This window comes from Dicentrarchus labrax, unplaced genomic scaffold, assembly GCF_905237075.1.
Source record: "Dicentrarchus labrax unplaced genomic scaffold, dlabrax2021, whole genome shotgun sequence".
NCBI lineage: Eukaryota > Metazoa > Chordata > Actinopteri > Moronidae > Dicentrarchus > Dicentrarchus labrax.
The window spans coordinates 22866734-22889233 of record NW_026136712.1 but is presented as its reverse complement, the minus strand read 5'-3'; the positions used below and the strand labels follow the sequence as shown (position 1 = coordinate 22889233).

Below are 22500 nucleotides of genomic sequence, written 5' to 3'. Positions count from 1 at the left end.
TGTCTGTTTTAGTCACATGATACACACAGGAGTTAGTACTTGATTGCATAACCATTGTTTTTGATGACTGCAGCCATGCGTCTTGGCATGCTCTCCACCAGCTTCTGACATTGTTCTGCTGTCTCAGCAGCCCGTTCCTGTTGCAAAAATTCAAACAAATTTGTTTTTGGGCTTGTGGTTCTCCATATTGAGTTTGATGATGTTCCACAGCTTTTCAATTGGATTAAGATCTGGTGATTGAGCAGGCCAAGGCATGGTTTGAAGGTTCTGGTTCTCCATCCAGGCTTTAACTGACCTTGCCATGTGGCAAGGGGCATTGTCTTGCTGGAAAATCCAGTCATTCGAGGCAGGAAAGAGTTTATCAGCTGATGGAAGAAGACTGTTTTCAAGAGTAGCCCTGTACGTGACCTGGTTCATTTGCCCTTCACACAATTGCATTTGCCCTGTTCCACCCATACTGAAACAACCCCAGATCATCACCGATCCACCCCCATGTTTTACTGTAGGGGCAAGACAGTCTGGTTTGTAGACTTCTCCAGGCTTCCTCCTAACCAGTAAGTTGACTGGAGTGGGCATCAACTCAGAATTGGATTCATGACTGAAGAGAACCTCAGCCCGATCATCAACAGTCCAATCCTTGTGGTCCCTAGCAAAGAGTAACCGGGCGTTTCGTTGATGAAGGGCTTCTTCCGTGCCCTGTGTGACTTCAGACCAGCTTCAAGAAGTCAGTTTCGAACTGTCCTTGCTGTCACATTTCTCGACAGTGCCCACTCATTTTTAAGGTCCCTGGAGGTCTGACGACGATTCCTGACACAGGAACGGATGAGTGCGCGGTCATCTCGTGGGGTAGAAAGACGTTTCCTGCCTCGACAAGCTACCATGTTCGGTTTGCTTTTCCTTTGTGTAGTGAACGGCTGTCTTGGAGATCTTCAGTTTTTTTTGCTACCTGTCTCTCACTCATGCCAATTTCCAGCAGTGCCAAGATGGTTGCCTTTGTGGCTTCACATAATTCTTTTTTTAGGCATTATGTGAGAGCTGATAACTTCTGAGTTGGGCTACGGCTTGAATGTAAGCAGGAAACCACTCTAGGCCTTTGCATGTGCAGTGCTGCTTATGACATGAAATGGCCTCTTATATACCCTGCGAATACAATTAAGCTTAAGCATCTGAAACAGGACATAAAGTTTTATGGAATCAGCTGCACGTGTTCATTTCACTCTTCAGGTAATCTACCTTTAGTGGTAGCAGGCATTCAAATGAACAAGAAATTGAAGAAAACATGGGTGGTCTAATAATTTTTTCCATGACTGTATATTTATATATATATACACACACACACACACACACACACACACACGCTTACTATTTTATTTATTTATTTTCATTTTCTAACTTTCTTTTTCTTCTTCTTTGTTATTACTGTTATATTGACAACAGACTACTTGTTTTAACTGTAGTTACTTTACTACTGTTTTAATGACATTTGTAGTTGACACAAACTGATTGATTGATTGATTGATTGATTGATTGACAATAAAGCCATTTGAATTGAATTGAATTGAGACAGAGAAAGAGACAGAGAGATAGAGAATGTGGCCGAGCAGGAAGTTTGAGACAGGAAGTGAACGCACCTGAAATTACACCTGAGTTTCTGATCCAACAATTCAGTTCTATTCAATTCAGATGGCTTTATTGGTATGATGTAACACTGTACATATTGCCAACGCAAGTGTTTGGAATTAAAATAATAATAATAACAATAAAGGCAAACAATATTTACAATAAATGAATTATAATCTATACTGTTGGTAATACTGTAACTATGATTGACTCAATTACAATCACAGTCACAATCAATCAATCTCAGTCAATAAGTAATTAATTACAATCAATCAATCAATCAGTTTGTGTCAACTACAAATGTCATTAAAACAGTAGTAAAGTAACTACAGTTAAAACAAGTAGTCTGTTGTCAATATAACAGTAATAACAAATTATTAAATATAATATATAATCTATAGCAGTTATTGATCCTCACTGTGAGAGATAATTAACTGATCGATCAATACTTTCTCTCTGGTCAGACAAAATAAAATGTTTCATAATCGATTAATGTGATTAATGATTGTAGTTAGCAGCTAATGCTAGCTCAGCTTCTTCTTCTGGTGTTTTTGAGATGAAACCAGCGCCTCCTTCTGGCCCAGAGGAGGACCGACAGTCTCAGATGATCAATGTCCTCTCTGGCCTGATGCAGCCGTTGCCATGGCGACCTCCTCTGGGCCGGTTGCGGCAGACGGCGTTGATGACGGTCGTTGAAACGCGGCGAGGAGTGGGAGGTCGTCTTCTCTTTGTCTCTTTTCTTCTTCTTCTTCTTCTCTCTGTTGTTAAAGCAGATGACTCACTGGATGGCTAGTTACCGGTTGCCACAGTAACCAAACTGAAGGACGAGCTTTCAGCCGGCGTGCTAGCTGCTGCTCCACACACACACTAAAGGAAAGTTTCTGTCTCCCCGCAGTGAAGCATCATGGGAGGTGGCAGATGGACGAGCCGACCGTGGGCCGACGAGAGCCTGTGACACACACACACACACACACACACACACACACACACACACACACACACACACACACAGGATGGAACAAGGCTTCAGTTTAAATACGCTGGTGAGTGAATCTTCAAATTAAAAGCCCAAATAGTGGAGATTGTGTGATACATTCAGTATTTATAACAGAGGTCAATTCAAACATTCCCTTCATTATTAACTATTAATCAGTAATATTATTGATGAACTCAGAGAATATTATATATATATATATTAATAATATATGTTATAAAATGAAGCTGTATAATCTCAGCAAGCCTCAGGGCGGCGCTACAGGTGAGTCAGAGCCAATCAGAACGTACAGGAAGCTGAAATTATAATACCTGATGTGTCTGTTTGTGTCTCTGCTGCTGCGATGAACCCGGAGACAGTTTTACACAAAGTGGACAAAACGAAAGTTTCTGATGAATGAATTAATTCATTAAGTTATTAATTCATTAATTCATTAATAACTAAATAATAAATTAACTTACTCAGCAGGAATAAGTCAGGACCATAAAACAGGAAGTGTTGTTGCTGCACTGAAGAAATAAACCAGATAGAACACAGCCAGGCTAGCTGTTTCCACCTGCTTCCAGTCTTTATGCTAAGCTAGCTGGTTCTACCCGCTTTCAGTCTTTTTGCTAAGCTAGGTGTTTCTTTGATCCTTTAAGATGTGTTGGTTTAACTAGTGCAGTGTCCGTAGGAAGTATGTATTGATATAGAAAATGGGAGGTTAAGTAGCTTTTTCATGGATGGCCAAATGAGGCTGTGTTTGAAGGTGGGACGTCAGGGACATTTAGGTTTGTTGTGAAATGTGTAGATTTATAACTATTGTGTTTTCATATAATTTGTCTTTTAGCAAGGACACTGTAGGGAGTTGAACCCCATTCCACTAATGTGAAAGTACCACACCTCATGGTCGGCGCATATAAATTCTGAAAGAACAAAGTGAACTACATCTGAAATGGGATGAAACCTGGCAGCATAAACAGACTAACTTGTGGCATAGCCTAGGAAATGAACTGGGCAGGACATATTATTTAGCCCTGTAATATAGGCTAGCATACATCAGAGAGAGAGAGAGAGAGAGAGCAATGGCAGTAAGGGTTTCCACATTAAAAAAATGTTTTGAAACTACCAAAATAGTGTGAACGGATAAGCCGACGGCGCGGAGCGAGGGCGTGTCGGTCAGACAGTCTGATAACTGCACAGGTCTCTCACTCAACTTAATAAAGAGAAATGTCCCACAAAGCAACGTTACAGGACCAAACAACAGTAACGTAGTAACTGTAACTGTCTTTGGAAACTTACATGAGGAAAAAAAATACCACAGCTGTATGTGGAGAAGCGTCTGTCCTCCTGTCTGTCCTCCTGTCTGTCCTACCAACTCTTCGTCACATTTCTGCCCAAAAAACAGCGTCTGTCACAGGCGAAAAACTCACGAAGTGTTTGTGATCAAAAATAAAAAATCACGCGACCACCAGCCCTCTGGACCAAGACATCAGTTTACTTTCACTTTTCAGGATGTTTGGGCTCTGCACTGATTGGCTCTGGTGCGCACGTGGCTACGGTGGCTGTAGTTGACAATGCTAGCGGAATTCGGAAATAATTTATGAAATAATTTATTAACGGTATCTTTGTAGTCCAAACAAAGCCGACGTTGCACACCCTTAAACCACACAGCAGCCATGTTGAAACTCTCAGGTCAGTCTGATCCTGATCTGCAGAGATATTTGAGACACACACACACACACACACACACACACACACACACACACACACACACACACACACACACACAGACAGACAGACAGACAGACAGACAGAGATTTCTTGCTTTATAGATAGATTCAGACTCTTTATTTTGGTAGTTTTATCACTTTCCTTAAAATGGACAAATAAATGTGAAATAAATCAATAAAACTGATAAATATTAATTAATTAGTTATTAGCTTCACTCTTGTGTCTTTATTCATTCTCTGCCGGTCTGTGTTTCTGTTGGCGTCTCCTCCTGAATAGCGAGCGCTCCGTGAACAGAGGAGCGTTTCTCCTCCAACAGCTGATCAGCAACCTCACAAACGCTGCATTCAGGTTCCCTGCGGGGACCGTAAATCTCAGTTTCCTCCCTTCAGAGGTGGAAAGTAACTAAGTACTTTTACTCAAGTACTGTGATGACTTTAAAGTGGTCAGACCTCTCAGAGTCATCTGTACCGAGAATAAACAGGTGACAGTAAACAGGTAACAGTGAACAATAAACAGGTGACAGTAAACAGTAGACAGTAAACAGTCAACAGGTGACAGTAAACAGTCAACAGCTAACAGTAATCAGGTGACAGTGAACAGTAGACAGTAAACAGTAATAGTAAACAGTTGACAGTAAACAGGTGACAGTAAACAGGTGACAGTAAACAGTAGACAGTAAACAGTAATAGTAAACAGGTAACAGTAAACAATAAACAGGTGACGGTGAACAGGTGACAGTTAACAGTAATAGTAAACTGTAAACAGTAAACAGTTATAGTAAACAGTTATAGTAAACAGTAAACAGGTGACAGTAAACAGTAATAGTAAACAGTAAACAGGTGACAGTAAACAGTAAACAGGTGACAGTAAACAGTAATAGTAAACAGTTGACAGTAAATAGTAAACAGTAAACAGTAAACAGTTATAGTAAACAGGTGACAGTAAACAGTAATAGTAAACAGTAAACAGGTGACAGTAAACAGTTATAGTGGACAGTAAACAGTAAAGAGGTGACAGTAAACAGTAATAGTAAACAGGTGACAGTAAACAGTAAACAGGTAACAGTAAACAGGTCGCACTAAATAGGTCGCACTAAACAGTAAACAGTAAACAGGTCGCAGTAGACAGTCATAGTAAACAGATGACAGTAAACAGTAATAGTAAACTGGTGACAGTGAACAGGTGACAGTAAAAAGTAAACAGGTGACAGAAAACAGATGACAGTGAACAGGTGACAGTAAAAAGTAAACAGGTGACAGTAAACAGTAAACAGGTGACAGTAGACAGGTAACAGTAAACAAGTGAAAGTAAACAGTTAACAGGTGACAGTAAACAGTAAACAGGTAATAGTAAACAGGTGACAGTAAATAGTAAACAGGGGACAGTAAACAGGTGACAGTAAACAGTAGACAGTGAACAGTAAACAGTAATAGTAAACAGGTGACAGTAAACAGTAAACAGTAATAGTAAACAGGTGACAGTAGACAGTAGACAGTAAACAGTAAACACTAAACAGTAAACAGGTGACAGTAAACACTAAACAGTAAACAGGTGACTGTAAACAGTAAACAGTAAACGGGTGACAGTAAACAGTAAACAGGTAAAAGTAAAAAGTAAACAGGTGACAGTTAACAGTAAACAGTAAACAGGTAAAAGTAAATAGTAAACAGGTGACAGTAAACGGTAAACTGTAAACAGTAAACAGGAAACAGGAAACAGGTAACAGTAAAAAGGTGACAGTAAACAGGTGACAGTTAACAGGTGATAGTAAACAGTAAACTGTAAACAGGTCGCAGTGTCTCTCTAAGGAAACGTTGTCCTCTGTGTGCAGAAGAAGCTGGCAGCAGAACCAGACTACACAGATGTGTCGCTGACGGCGGCGGAGCGCGTGCGGGCGCTGGGGAAGATGGGATGCAACGTGGAGATCAACGAGGACATCGCGCCCAGACGCTACTTCCGCTCCGGCGTGGAGATGGAGCGCATGGCGGCAGTTTACCTGGAGGAGGGCAGCCTTGAGAACGCCTACGTCCTCTACACCAAGTTCATCACGTGAGCACCTGTGCACTGACATTCTACTGACGTTCTACTGACATTCTACTGACGTTCTGCTGATGTTCTGCTGACGTACTGCTGACATTCTACTGACGTTCTGCTGACGTTCTGCTGACGTACTGCTGACGTTCTACTGACGTTCTACTGACGTTCTACTGACGTTCTACTGACGTTCTGCTGAAGTACTGCTGACATTCTGGTGACGTTCTACTGACGTACTGCTGACGTTCTGCTGACGTACTGCTGACGTACTGCTGACATTCTGCTGACTTCCTGCAGAAGTACTGCTGACATTCTGCTGACGTTCTACTGACGTCCTGCTGAAGTACTGCTGACATTCTACTGACGTTCTACTGACATTCTGCTGACGTACTGCTGACATTCTACTGACGTTCTACTGACATTCTACTGACGTTCTGCTGAAGTTCTAGTGACGTTCTACTGACGTTCTACTGACATTCTACTGACTTTCTGCTGAAGTTCTACTGGCGTTCTACTGACATTCTATTGACGTTCTGCTGAAGTTCTACTGACATTCTACTGACATTCTACTGACGTTCTGCTGAAGTTCTACTGACGTTCTACTGACGTCCTGCTGAAGTACTGCTGAAGTACTGCTGACATTCTACTGACGTTCTACTGACATTCTGCTGACGTACTGCTGACATTCTACTGACGTTCTACTGACATTCTACTGACATTCTGCTGAAGTCCTGCTGAAGTCCTGCTGAAGTACTGCTGAAGTACTGCTGACATTCTACTGACGTTCTACTGACATTCGACTGACGTTCTGCTGAAGTTCTACTGACGTTCTACTGACATTCTACTGACGTTCTGCTGAAGTTCTACTGGCGTTCTACTGACATTCTATTGACGTTCTGCTGAAGTTCTACTGACATTCTACTGACGTTCTGCTGAAGTTCTACTGACATTCTACTGACATTCTACTGATGTCCTGCTGAAGTACTGCTGACATTCTACTGACGTTCTACTGACATTCTGCTGACGTACTGCTGACATTCTACTGACATTCTACTGACATTCTGCTGACGTACTGCTGACATTCTACTGACATTCTGCTGACGTACTGCTGACATTCTACTGACATTCTGCTGACGTACTGCTGAAGTTCTACTGACGTTCTACTGATGTCCTGCTGAAGTACTGCTGACATTCTACTGACGTTCTACTGACATTCTGCTGACGTACTGCTGACATTCTACTGACGTTCTACTGACATTCTACTGACGTTCTGCTGAAGTTCTAGTGACGTTCTACTGACGTTCTACTGACATTCTACTGACGTTCTGCTGAAGTTCTACTGGCGTTCTACTGACATTCTATTGACGTTCTGCTGAAGTTCTACTGACATTCTACTGACATTCTACTGACGTTCTGCTGAAGTTCTACTGACGTTCTACTGACGTCCTGCTGAAGTACTGCTGAAGTACTGCTGACATTCTACTGACGTTCTACTGACATTCTGCTGACGTACTGCTGACATTCTACTGACGTTCTACTGACGTTCTGCTGAAGTTCTACTGACATTCTACTGACATTCTGCTGAAGTCCTGCTGAAGTACTGCTGAAGTACTGCTGACATTCTACTGACGTTCTGCTGAAGTTCTACTGACGTTCTACTGACATTCTACTGACGTTCTGCTGAAGTTCTACTGGCGTTCTACTGACATTCTATTGACGTTCTGCTGAAGTTCTACTGACATTCTACTGACGTTCTGCTGAAGTTCTACTGACATTCTACTGACATTCTACTGATGTCCTGCTGAAGTACTGCTGAAGTACTGCTGACATTCTACTGACGTTCTGCTGAAGTTCTACTGACATTCTACTGACATTCTACTGATGTCCTGCTGAAGTACTGCTGAAGTACTGCTGACATTCTACTGACGTTCTACTGACATTCTGCTGACGTACTGCTGACATTCTACTGACATTCTACTGACATTCTGCTGACGTACTGCTGACATTCTACTGACATTCTGCTGACGTACTGCTGACATTCTACTGACGTTCTACTGATGTTCTGCTGAAGTTCTACTGACGTTCTACTGACATTCTACTGACATTCTACTGACGTTCTGCTGAAGTTCTACTGACATTCTACTGACATTCTACTGACGTTCTGCTGACATACTGCTGACGTTCTACTGACGTATGTTCTGATGGGAAATAATGCTAACATTCACTGTGTGTGTGTGTGTGTGTGTGTGTGTGTGTGTGTGTGTGTGTGTGTGTGTGTGTGTGTTACTGTGTGTGTGTGTGTGTGTTACTGTGTGTGTGTGTGTGTGTGTGTGTGTTACTGTGTGTGTGTGTGTGTGTGTGTGTGTGTGTGCAGGCTGTTTGTAGAGAAGCTTCCCGCTCACAGAGACTATCAGCAGTGCAGCGTTCCAGAGAAAAAACTCATCATGAAGGTACACACAGCTAAATGCTAAATGCTAACATTAGCGTGCTAACACTATGGTTGTTGTGAGGAAGTAAACGTGTTACTGTTTACCGTGTTACATTATATACAGTCATTATATACACTGTCATTACATACACTGTCATATAAACTGTCATTATATATACAGTCATTATATACACTGTCATTACATACACTGTCATTATATAAACTGTCATTATATAAACTGTCATTATATATACTGTCATTACATACACTGTCATTATATAAACTGTCATTATATATACTGTCATTACATACACTGTCATTATATATTCTGTCATTATATATACTGTCATTATATGTACTGTCATTATATATATACTGTCATTATATACACTGTCATTATATGTACTGTCATTATGTATACTGTCATTACATACACTGTCATTATATATACTGTCATTATATATACTGTCATTATATGTACTGTCATTATATATATACTGTCATTATATACACTGTCATTATATGTACTGTCATTATGTATACTGTCATTACATACACTGTCATTATATAAACTGTCATTATATATACTGTCATTACATACACTGTCATTATATATAATGTCATTATATGTACTGTCATTATGTATACTGTCATTACATACACTGTCATTATATATACTGTCATTATATGTACTGTCATTATATATATACTGTCATTATATACACTGTCATTATATGTACTGTCATTATATATACTGTCATTATATACACTGTCATTATATATACTGTCATTACATACACTGTCATTATATAAACTGTCATTATATATACTGTCATTACATACACTGTCATTATATATAATGTCAGTATATATACTGTCATTATATGTACTTTCATTATGTATACTGTCATTACATACACTGTCTTTATATGTACTGTCATTATATGTACTGTCATTATATATACTGTCATTATATGTACTGTCATTATATGTACTGTCATTATATACACTGTCATTATATATACTGTCATTATATATACTGTCATTATATGTACTTTCATTATATATACTGTCATTACATATACTGTCATTATATATACTGTCATTATATACACTGTCATTATATGTACTGTCATTACATACACTGTCTTTATATATACTGTCATTATATACACTGTCTTTATATATACTGTCATTATATACACTGTCATTATATGTATTGTCATTATATACACTGTCTTTATATATACTGTCATTTTATATACAGTCATTATACATACAGTCATTACATACACTGTCATTATATGTACTGTCATTATATATACTGTCATTATATATACTGTCATATGTACTGTCATTATATACACTGTCTTTATATATACAGTCATTATATAGACAGTCATTAACATACTGTCATTATATATACTGTATTTATATACATTGTCATTATATACACTGTTTTTATATATACTGTCATTATATACTGTCATTATATACACTGTTTTTATATATACTGTCATTTTATACACCGTCATTAAATATAATGTCAGTATATATACTGTCATTATATATACAGTCATTAACATACTGTCATTATATATACTGTCTTTATATACATTGTCATTATATACACTGTCTTTATATATACTGTCATCATATACACTGTCATTAAATATAATGTCAGTATATATACTGTAATTATATATACAGTCATTATATACACTGTCTTTATATATACTGTCATCATATACACTGTCATTAAATATAATGTCAGTATATATACTGTCATTATATACACTGTCTTTATATATACAGTCATTATATATACTGTGTTTATATATATACTGTCATTATATATACTGTCATTATATACACTCATTAAATATAATGTCAGTATATATACAGTCATTATATACACTCATTAAATATGATGTCAGTATATATACTGTCATTATATACATTGTCATTATATATACTGTCATTATATATACAGTCATTATATACACTGTCTTCATATATACTGTCATTATATATACTGTCATATATACAGTCATTATATATACATTGTCATTATATATACAGTCATTATATATACTGTCATTATATATACAGTCATTATATACACTGTCTTCATATATACTGTCATTATATATGCTGTCATATATACAGTCATTATATATACTGTCATTATATATACAGTCATTATATACACTGTCATTATATATAATGACAGTATATATAATGAAAGCTGCATTCTGTGTGACAACCAGCAGGGTTAGGATTGAATCCGGTGTGACCATTGACAGTACAGTATATATAATGACAGTATATGTAATGACAGTATATATAATGACAGTGTATATAATTACACTGTGTTAAAGCTGCATTCTATGTAACAGCCAGCAGGGGGAGCTCCACTGGCTGCAATATAAACTGATCCCATTCACTCTAATGGAGAATGAGCTCAGTAAACAGTTTCCTGATGAGTTTCTGGTCTCAGTCTCTAGTTTCAGTCTTCTTCCATACAGCATGATGGTCATTTAGTAACTGATGGTCCCATTTAGAGTAAAACAGACCATAAAGCAGGATATGCTTTAGGGCGGGGCTACCTTGTGATTGACAGCTCATTCTCAGTGAGCCCGTCCACCAAACTCAGTCAAACAGTGCTGATCAGATATGGATCCAGATTCTGTTGTTGACTATTTCTCTCCTCAAATCTCTTCACAAACACATTTTACTGTTTAACTGGAATACCAGATCCTGTGTTAGTAGGAGAGCCGCCATTGTTTCCAAACCAAGAGCAGCCAATGAGAGCAGCTTAACTCGCTTTACGTGACCTCTGCTGGCTCCGTTTTACTGTCATGGCGACGGCCAAATGCCAAACTCGAGGCTTCAAAGCAGTTCTCCACAAGCTGATGGTGACGTCACGATAGGCTCATAGTTGGGTGTCTGGACCTTAAACTGTCCGTACTGAACAGGAAATTCAAAATAAGACTAATTATATTGTGACTCAACATCTGCTCAATGAATGTAATGAACTTCTACTGGTGGTTCTCAATGTGTACAAATATCTACTGCTTCTACTTCATGTTGTGTACTACTAATAATACTACTAGTACTTGTATTAATACTACTAGTACTCATACTGAGACTACTAGTACTCATACTGATACTTGTACTGTGACTCCACAGAAACTTCAGGAAGTGGCGTTTCCTCGTAAAGACGAGCTGAAGAAACGTCTACAGGAGAAATACAGCAGGGAACACAGCGAGTACCTCAGAGCTCAGGTGTGTTTGTGCTGTCCAATCAGAGTGCAGCGTGTGATTGATTGACAGGTTTATTTCTGTGTTCTCTAAATCAGCGGTATCATTGAATATTGATTATTCTATTGATGTGTGATTGTGATTGAGTGTTCTCTGTGGCCTCCTGTTGAGTGCTGTGTTCAGAGGTCCTGGTGCATTATGGGTATATGCAAGGAAATTTTGATTTCAGAGAGGGGACATTATCACCCAATTCTGTGTTTCACCTTGTTGGTCAACTTCACTCCAACTCCAACTGCACCTAATTACCAAACACACACACACGCACGCACGCACACACGCACGCACGCGCGCATGCACAAACGCACATGGACACCGATTCAAATGTTAATGTAAATGTAACCTCTGATATTACAATCCGTCTTGCTGACGTGACCCAGGCAGAACAAACGCCCAACTTACAGTGGCAGATTAATTAAGGACTCCTGTGCACCTACTGTATTTTTTTTATAACTATTTTATTTTTCATATAAGTGTTTTGTAAGCTGCTGGAAATCCAATGTCCTTGAGGGAGTCATCCCAAAGGGATCAATAAAGAGAAGTCTAAGTCACCTAGCAGACCGGTGTGCAAGCAAGATGGAGTGACAGCGGGGACGGCCAATCACACAAGAAACAGCAGAGCCAATCGAGGAGCTTGTGGGCGGGTCTAAACTAAGAGAAACAGGCTTGGTCCTACTGCTTGACGTGTCTCTGTTTACTATAGCGGAACATTGTTTTTGGACGGTAAAAACTGTAGGGGACCAAAACAGCCTTTTGATATAAGTGCAGGGGACATGTCTTGGTACACCTATCTTTGGCTAGTTTCGCCCATTCCTCTTTACAGAACCTCTCGAGTTCCATCAGGTTGGATGGGGAGCATCAGTGCGCAGCCATTTTCAGATCCCTCCAGAGATGTTCAATGGGATTCAAGTCTGGGCTCTGGCTGGGCCACTCTAGGACATTCACAGAGTTGTCCTGAAGCCACTCCTTTGATATCTTGGCTGTGTGCTTAGGGTCGTTGTCCTGTTGAAAGATGAACCGTCGCCCCAGTCTGAGGTCAAGAGCGCTCTTGAGCAGGTTTTCTTCCAGGATGTCTCTGTACATTGCTGCCTTTCATTGTGGTTCCAAACTTCTTCCATTTACGGATGATGGAGGCCACTGTGCTCATTGAGACCTTTAAAGCAGCAGAAAGTTTTCTGTACCCTTCCCCAGATCTGTGCCTCGAGACAATTCCTTCGACTTCATGCTTGTTTTGTGGTCTGACATGCACTGTTAACTGTGGGACCTTATATAGACAGGTGTGTGCCTTTCCAAATCCTGTCCAATCAACTGAATTTATTTTCAATTAAGCTGCAGAAACATCTCAAGGATGACCAGTGGAAACAGAATGCACCTGAGCTCAGTTTTGAGCTTGATCACAAAGGCTGTGAATACTTATGTACAACTGATTTCTTCTTTTTTTATTTTTAATAAATTTGCAAAAATCGAAAACAAACTTTTTTTAAGTTGTCATTATGGGGTATTATGTGTAGAATTTTGAGGAAACAAATTAATTGAATCCATTTTGGAATAAGGCTGTAACATAACAACATGTGGAAAAAGTGAAGCGCTGTGAATACTTTCTGTATGCACTGTATCTGTAAGTGGCTGCAGCCGTGATCATGTGACTTCCTGTTTCCTCAGAGCCAGGCGGTGGTAGCGGATGGGTGTGGCCAGCAGCTGCAGCGGCTCTCCCTATTGGATGAGGACAGGAGGCGCTTCCTGCTGCTAGAGGAGGAGCGGCAGCGGGTCGCCGCACTGCGACGAATGCAGATCGAATCTGAACAGTTCCGCTACTTCGAGGACCAGCTGAGGCGCCAGGAATTGGCCAATAGGAGAGGAGAGGAGGCGGAGCCAAAGGTGAGATTAGGCTACACTGTACTACTACTACTAATACTAACTGTAATAATAATACTAATACTACTACTACTACTACTACTAATACTAACAGTAATAATAATACTAATACTACTAATAATACTAATACTACTACTACTACTACTACTAATAATAATAATAATAATAATAAATAATAATAATAATAATATTAATAGTAGTAATACTAATAATCATACTTATAATACTACTACTACTACTACTAATAATAATAATAATAATAATAATACTTATAATAACACTAATACTACTAATAATACTACTATTCAATTCAATTCAATTCAATTTTATTTGTATAGCGCCAATTCATAACAGAAGTTATCTCAGGACACTTTTCAAATAGAGCAGGTCTAGACCGAACTCTTTAACATTAATTACAGAGACCCAACAGTACCACCATGAGCAAGCACTTGGCGACAAGGGCAAGGAAAAACTGCCTGTTAAAAGGCAGAAACCTAGGACAGATCCTCCGGCTCTAGGTGGGTGGTCGTCTGTCTCGACCAGTTGGGGTGAGAGAGAGAGAGAGAGAGAGAGAGAGAGAGAGAGAGAGAGAGAGCGACAGACAGACAGACAGGTGCACAGCAACAACAGTATTGGCAATGGCAGTCAAGCAGGACCATGGCAGGAGGCTCCACCAGGATCCATGAGAACCTGCGAGACGAGAAAGCACAAGAACTCCGGGGAAGAAGTGGAGTTAGTAACATGCATTAAAGGGACATGAATGAGTGCAGAAAGAGAGAGGAAGAGAGTAGCTCAGTGCACCATGGGAAATCCCCCGATAGTCTAGGCCTATAGCAGCATAACTAAGGGATGGTTCAGGACTCACCTGATCCAGCCCTAACTATAAGCTTTATCAAAGAGGAATGTCTTAAGCCTACTCTTGAATGTGGTGAGGGTGTCTGCCTCCAAAACCACAACTGGAAGCTGGTTCCACAGGAGAGGAGCTTGGTAACTGAAGGCTCTGGCTCCTGTTCTACTTTTAGAGACTATAGGAACCACAAGTAGCCCAGCATTCAGAGAACGTAGTGTTCTAGTGGGGTAATAGGGTACTATGAGCTCTTTAAGATATGAAGGGGCCTGACCATGAAGAGCTTTATAGGTGAGGAGGAGTATTTTAAATTCAATTCTACATTTTATAGGGAGCCAATGCAGAGTAGCTAGTACAGGAGAGATGTGATCTCTTTTTCTAGTTCCTGTCAGTACTCGTGCTGCAGCGTTCTGAATTAATTGGAGCGTTTTAATGGACTTATTGGGGCAACCTGATAATAAAGAGTTGCAGTAATCCAGCCTTGAAGTAACAAATGCATGGATTAGTTTTTCTGCATCTGTCTGTGATAGGATGTGTCTAATTTTTCTAATATTACGTAAATGAAAGAAGGCAGTCCTAGAGGTCTGCTTTATGTGGGAGTTAAATGACAAATCCTGATCAAAGATAACTCCAAGATTCCTGACAGTGGTGCTAGAGGCCAAGTTAATGCCATCTAGAGTGACTATATCTTTAGACAATGAGTCTCTAAGGTTTTTGGGGCCAAGAACAAGAATTTCGGTTTTTTCTGAGTTTAACATCAGAAAATTGCAGGTCATCCAGGATTTTATGTCCTTAAGACATGTTTGTAATTTAGATAATTGATTAATTTCATTGGGTTTGATTGATAGATATAACTGCGTATCATCTGCATAACAGTGAAAGTTAATGGAGTGATTCCTAATAATGTTGCCTAAAGGGAGCATATATAAAGTAAATAGTATTGGTCCAAGTACAGAACCTTGTGGAACTCCATGACTAACTTTAGTATTTATGGAGGATTCATCGTTAACATGTACAAACTGAGAACGATCTGATAAGTATGACTTAAACCAGGTTAGGGCAGTTCCTTTAATGCCAATTTGATGCTCAAGTCTCTGTAAAAGAATATCATGGTCAATGGTGTCAAATGCAGCACTAAGATCTAATAATACAAGTACAGAGACAAGTCCATTGTCAGAAGCAGTCAGAAGGTCATTATTAACTTTAACCAGAGCTGTCTCTGTGCTATGATGAACTCTAAATCCTGACTGAAAATCCTCAAATAAACTATTGTTATGTAGAAAGTCACACAACTCTTTGGCGACTACTTTCTCCAGAATCTTAGAGAGGAACGGGAGGTTAGAAATCGGTCTATAGTTGGCTAATTACTACTACTACTAATAATAATACTAATATAAATACTACTAATACTAATAATAATATTAATAATAATACTAGTAATACTAATAATAAGAATACTGCTAATAATAATACTAATACTAATAATAATACTAATAATACTAATACTAATAATACTGATATTATTACTAGTACAGTTGTAGTAATAATATCAGTATTAGTAGTAGTATTAGTAACAGTACTGTGTAGTATCACCAGTATTGCAGTAGTTTTTGTAGTAACGTGTTTCTCCTTCAGGGGACCAAAGTGCCTGAGGTGACGGACGGCTCCTGTCTGTCTCAGCAGCCAATCAGAGACAGTCTACGCTCCCAAGGGGCGGATCCTAACAGGAACAGACCGCCAGCTCCCGTCAGCCAACCAGCTGCCACACTGGCAGGAGTACACAGTGAGTACTCACTGTGTGTGCTCAGTGTGTACTGACAGTGTGTACTCAGTGTGTACTCAGTGTGTACTGACTGTGTGTACTCAGTGTGTAGTCACTGTGTGTACTGACTGATTGTACTGACTGTGTGTACTCAGTGTGTATTGACTGATTGTACTCAGTGTGTACTCAGTGTGTACTGACTGTGTGTACTCGGTGTGTACTCAGTGTGTACTCAGTGTGTACTGACTGTGTGTACACAGTGTGTACTGACTGTGTGTACACAGTGTGTACTGACTGTGTGTACTCAGTGTGTACTGACTGTGTGTACTCTGTGTGTACTGACTGTGTGTACTCTGTGTGTACTCGGTGTGTACTCAGTGTGTACTCAGTGTGTACTGACTGTGTGTACTCTGTGTGTACTCGGTGTGTACTCAGTGTGTACTCAGTGTGTACTGACTGTGTGTACTCAGTGTGTACTGACCGTGTGTACTCAGTGTGTAGTCACTGTGTGTACTGACTGATTGTACTGACTGTGTGTACTCAGTGTGTACTGACTGATTGTACTCAGTGTGTACTCAGTGTGTACTGAATGTGTGTACTCGGTGTGTACTGACAGTGTGTACTCAGTGTGTAGTCACTGTGTGTACTGACTGATTGTACTGACTGTGTGTACTCAGTGTGTACTGACTGTGTGTACTCAGTGTGTAGTCACTGTGTGTACTGACTGATTGTACTGACTGTGTGTACTCAGTGTGTACTGACTGATTGTACTCAGTGTGTACTGACAGTGTGTACTCAGTGTGTACTGACTGTGTGTACTCAGTGTGTACTGACTGATTGTACTCAGTGTAGACTCAGTGTGTACTGAATGTGTGTACCTGGCAGTACCTGTCCTGTGTGTTAGTGTTTATTTTGTGTGTGCAGCTCAGAGGGTGGAGGGTCTGAGGCGGGTGGTGATTCCCAGAGATCTGACATATCGGTTCCTCCTGCTGGCTGACTCCAACACGGCGAGAGGGATCGAGACCTGCGGAGTCCTCTGTGGACGCCTGGTGAGACTGGGACCAGTGAGGCAGTACTTCTGTTGTAGTACTCACAGCTGACCGAGTTCTCAGTGTCTCTCCTCCCCTCTGCTGTCTGTGTCAATGTCTCTCACCCTCAGACGCACAACGAGTTCCTGCTGACTCACGTCGTGATCCCCAAACAGTCGGCTGGTCCAGATTTCTGTGACATGGAGAACGTGGAGGAACTGTTCAGTTTCCAGGACCAACAGAACCTGCTGACATTGGGCTGGATCCATGTACGACTACACGAAAAACACACCAGCTAATACACGCTAAACACACAGCCTAAATCTGAATATGTTTATAGCCTGTACAGTGAGAGGAAAGGGGGCGTATCAGCTAACAAACAACCTAAACAAACATTAAACACGTCTCAGAGACAGATTTCTTTGTGATTTTGGAGATACACAGTTAAACTGTATATATATATACACAGAACAAAATTATAAACACAACACTTTGCCCCAATTCATCATGAGCTGAACTCAAAGATCTAAGACTTTCTCTATGTACACAAAAGGCCTATTTCTCTCAATCATTGTTCACAAATCAAAATCTGTGTTAGTGAGCACTTCTCCTTTGCCGAGATAATCCATCCACCTCACAGGTGTGGCATATCAAGATGCTGATCAGACAGCATGGGTATTGCACAGGTGTGCCTTAGGCTGGCCACAGTAAAAGGCCACTCGAAAATGTGCAGTTCCATCAAACAGCACAATGCCACAGATGAATGTGGCAGTACATCCAACCGGCCTCACAACCGCAGACCACGTCTAACCACACCAGTCCAGGACCTCCACATCCAGCATCTTCACCTCCAAGATCGTCTGAGACCAGCCACCCGGACAGCTGCAGCAACAATTGGTTTGGCAGACAGTGTGTATGGCGTCGTGTGGGTGAGCGGTTTGCTGATGTCAACGTTGTGGATCGAGTGGCCAATGGTGGCGGTGGGGTTATGGTATGGGTAGGTGGCGGTGGGGTTATGGTATGGGCAGGCGTGTGTTATTGACAACGAACACAGGTGCATTTTATTGATGGCATTTTGAATGCACAGAGATACCGTGACGAGATCCTGAGGCCCATTGTTGTGCCATTCATCCACGACCATCACCTCATGTTGCAGCATGATAATGCACGGCCCCATGTTGCAAGGATCTGTAGACAATTCCTGGAAGCTGAAAACATCCCAGTTCTTGCATGGCCAGCATACTTACTCACTGGACATGTCACCCATTGAGCATGTTTGGGATGCTCTGGATCGGCGTATACGACAGCGTGTTCCAGGTCCTGCCAATATCCAGCAACTTCGCACAGCCATTGAAGAGGAGTTGACCAATATTGCACAGGCCACAATCAACAACCTGATCAACTCTATGCGAAGGAGATGTGTTGCACTGCATGAGGCAAATGGTGGTTGCACCAGATACTATACTGGTTTCCGGACCCCCCCCCCCCAATACAGAGAAACTGCACATTTTCGAGTGGCCTTTTATTATGACCAGCCTAAGGCACACCTGTGCAATACCCATGCTGTCTGATCAGCATCTTGATATGCCACACCTGTGAGGTGGATGGATTATCTCGGCAAAGGAGAAGTGCTCACTAACACAGATTTTGATTTGTGAACAATATTTGAGAGAAATAGGCCTTTTGTGTACATAGAGAAAATCTTAGATCTTTGAGTTCAGCTCATGATGAATGGGGGCAAAAACAAAAGTTGTGTTTATAATTTTGTTCAGTGTGTGTGTGTGTGTGTGTGTATCTATCTATCTATCTATCTATCTATCTATCTATCTATCTATCTATCTATCTATCTATCTTATAGATAGATAAACCTGTGCGGTCCCCACAGTGTGAGTGGGCAATCAAGTGTGAGTCTTCACAATATGATAACACACACAGAAAAATGACCTTCGTTGTACTTTTTCTTCTCCTTCATTTGCATGATCAGATATCTCCATGGCAACAGTGCCTGTGTGCAACAGATGAGAGGGGAGAGAGAGAGGAAGAGGTCTCACTCCTCCTGTCCACTGAAAACCAGTTCCTCTCTACAGGACCACCCTCTATCCTCGGTGGTCCTGAATCAGTCTCTGACCTTTGACCTTTGACCTCTCTGTGCTCAGACTCATCCCACTCAGACGGCCTTCCTCTCCAGTGTCGACCTCCACACTCACTGCTCCTATCAGCTGATGCTGCCGGAGGCCATCGCCATCGTCTGCGCTCCCAAACACAACGAGTAGGTCCAACACACACACTGTACACTACAGTTCCCACAATGCCTTTCAGCAACAATTATATTCCTGAATTAATCTAACTTGATTGATCACTGATAGTTCACTGATTGATCACTGATAGTTCACTGATTGATCACTGATTGATCACTGACTGGTCACTGATTGATCACTGACTGATCACTGACTGGTCACTGATTGATCACTGACTGATCACTGACTGGTCACTGATTGATCACTGACTGATCACTGACTGGTCACTGATTGATCACTGATTGACCACTGATTGATCACTGACTGATCACTGATTGATCACTGATTGATCACTGACTGATCACTGATTGATCACTGATAGATTAACAGATATCTCTCTGTCAGCACTGGTGTGTTCAGGTTGACCGGTCCAGGGATGTCGGAGGTTTCTGGCTGCAGACTGAAAGGTTTCCATCCTCACTCCAAAGAGCCTCCTCTCTTCAGCGTGAGAAACTCTCTGTTAACCTCTCTGACGTCACAAACTACCCTGACCAATCAGAGCTCGCCGTCCATCACCTACACATAAAGATATCCAGATACAGTGGTTGCCATCTTCCTCCACTCTGAGTCTGTGCAGTAGATATTGAGGTCCTGCCCATACGCCAACTCATCCCTAGCTGTCAATCATGACTTTTTATATCTTCACATAACTAATTAAAACCAAACTGATAAGACCTAAAATATAGTCTATACTGCAGTCAGCCACCAGGAGGAGATATATATGCTATAGAAAAGTGGGAGGTTAAGTAGCTTTTTCATGGATGGCCAAATGAGGCTGTGTTTGAAGGTGTAGCAGCTAGCTACAGACGAACATCTACAGATTCCGATTCCAGTTTGTTGTCCTCGCGTATCCGGGTCTCCTCAGACCGGAACAGACTCGGTCCGGACTCGTTCAGTGTCAGTAATCCACAACAGTCAGTTTAGATGCACAGAAAGGGACCGAACAGCCGGCAAAATCCGCTGCAGGTATAAAGCCGCTCGCGCCACTGCAGGTATAGATCAGCGTGTTTTTTTAAGGTGTGTCGTGGGGGTGGGCTCTGCGGTGATTGACGTTGCACACCCTTAAACCACACAGCAGCCATGTTGAAACTCTCAGGTCAGTCTGATCCTGATCTACAGAGATATTTGAGGCACACACACACACACAGACAGACAGACAGACACACAGACAGACAGACAGAGATTTCTTGCTTTTATAGAGAGATGGATGTTATCAGACTGACATTATACTTTGTTTTTTCTGATTGGATTTAGCTAGGCTAACAGTCTCTCTTTCTCTCCGTCTCTGTCTCTGTCTGTCTCTCTCTCTGTCTCTCTGTCTCTCTGTCTCTCTCTCAGGTGTGTAAACACGTGTTGGTGAGGGACTCAAAGATCAGCCTGTTGGACCTCAGGTGACAGACAGGAGGCGCTGTCTGTCTGTCTGTCTGTCTGTCTTTTTACTGCTACAGTCTGTGAACTGTGTGTGTGTGGGATCAGTGGTATAATGTGTGTAGCTGTATATAACTGATATAAATCTATTTTTGCTGTTTGTGGATCAGTTTCTCTGCAGTGGACGACGTTTAATGAAGAATGTGTGTTTGAGTGACAGAGTGCCTTCTGTATGTGTGTGTGTGTGTGTGTGTGTGTGTGCTCTGTCAGCCAATCAGATCTTACATAAAGCAGTGACGTCAGCGTTGTGTCACACTGAGCCAATCAGCAGCTGCTACAGGAACAAACATTCAGCGCCAACGTTCGTTAGAGCTGCAGAGACAATGAAAAGGTTTTACTTCCTTAAAACAGCCATTTTTTGAATGGAGTTTGGTGTGACAGTGTGGAGCAGAGGGGATTTGAACCTTAATTCCCATAAACTGAGCTGACCTACCTTCTAATAATGAACCTTGTAAACAGCAGAAAGTAACAGGAAGTGGAGATAAACCCTCCTGGTTTCTTCTTCTGTGGTCTCGTAGTAAAAGGTTGATTAATGAACTCAAACATTAGTTTACAGTCACATTGGACACAAACAGAGACAGAGGAGTCAGTAAGGAGTCAGTAAGGAGTCAGTAAGGTGGCTGTATCTCGTCAATAACTGTTAATGTATTTATTATTAATCACAATGCTGCTGGCTGTAGGATTTTATTATTTGCTATTAAAGATCAGAATCTACATTTAATGACTGCTCTCATCGATACCAGACAAACAAAAAGGAGCCTACAGGAAGTCAGCCATTTTGAATTTAGTGGTTGTTTTTGCACACGTTGTATTTTAAGGAACTCCTGGAGAATTGATCGGATCGATCTCAGTTCGATCTAAAGAGCGTCAGAATTAAAGGCTGTGTGCGTCAGACTGAACACATCTAATGGCTCCCACAGTTTCTGCACCAGCAGGTGTGTTCAGGTGTGTGTGTGTGTGTTCAGGTGTGTGTGTGTTCAGGTTTGTGTGTGTGTGTTCAGGTGTGTGTGTTCAGGTGTGTGTGTGTGTGAGTGTGAACTGCTGTTTTTAAACCGACTGCCATTTTGTTTTTTGGTAATAAAACACCAGCTGCTGCTCTGAGTCGTCACTGAGTTTCATTCTGTTCAGCTTCATCATTTAAACATCAATTAGT

General features: G+C 41.0%; 1 protein-coding gene and 1 long non-coding RNA gene across 3 annotated transcripts in view; one reads left to right on the top strand and one right to left on the bottom strand.

Moving 5' to 3' along the window:
* stambpl1 (STAM binding protein-like 1) overlaps window positions 1-22448 on the top strand; it is a 26690-nt gene extending 4242 nt beyond the window's left edge. The window contains exons 2-12 of one of the 2 annotated variants that reach the window (XM_051417038.1): window positions 2516-2663; window positions 6162-6376; window positions 8736-8811; window positions 11982-12077; window positions 13773-13988; window positions 16468-16615; window positions 17519-17643; window positions 17754-17891; window positions 19779-19891; window positions 20265-20364; window positions 21258-22448. In XM_051417038.1, coding sequence (XP_051272998.1) covers window positions 2634-2663; window positions 6162-6376; window positions 8736-8811; window positions 11982-12077; window positions 13773-13988; window positions 16468-16615; window positions 17519-17643; window positions 17754-17891; window positions 19779-19891; window positions 20265-20364; window positions 21258-21314 — 1314 coding nt within the window. In that variant the 5' untranslated portion in view covers window positions 2516-2633 and the 3' untranslated portion in view covers window positions 21315-22448. Of the gene's footprint in view, window positions 1-2515; window positions 2664-6158; window positions 6377-8735; window positions 8812-11981; window positions 12078-13772; window positions 13989-16467; window positions 16616-17518; window positions 17644-17753; window positions 17892-19778; window positions 19892-20264; window positions 20365-21257 lie in introns of both variants that reach the window. The other variant, XM_051417037.1, reaches the window with a different exon arrangement.
* The window catches only part of LOC127373033 (uncharacterized), a 23994-nt gene continuing 15788 nt past the window's right edge, over window positions 14295-22500 (bottom strand). Inside the window, exon 2 of the long non-coding RNA XR_007886857.1 lies at window positions 14295-14675. This is a non-coding gene — a long non-coding RNA (uncharacterized LOC127373033). The remainder of the gene's footprint in view (window positions 14676-22500) is intronic.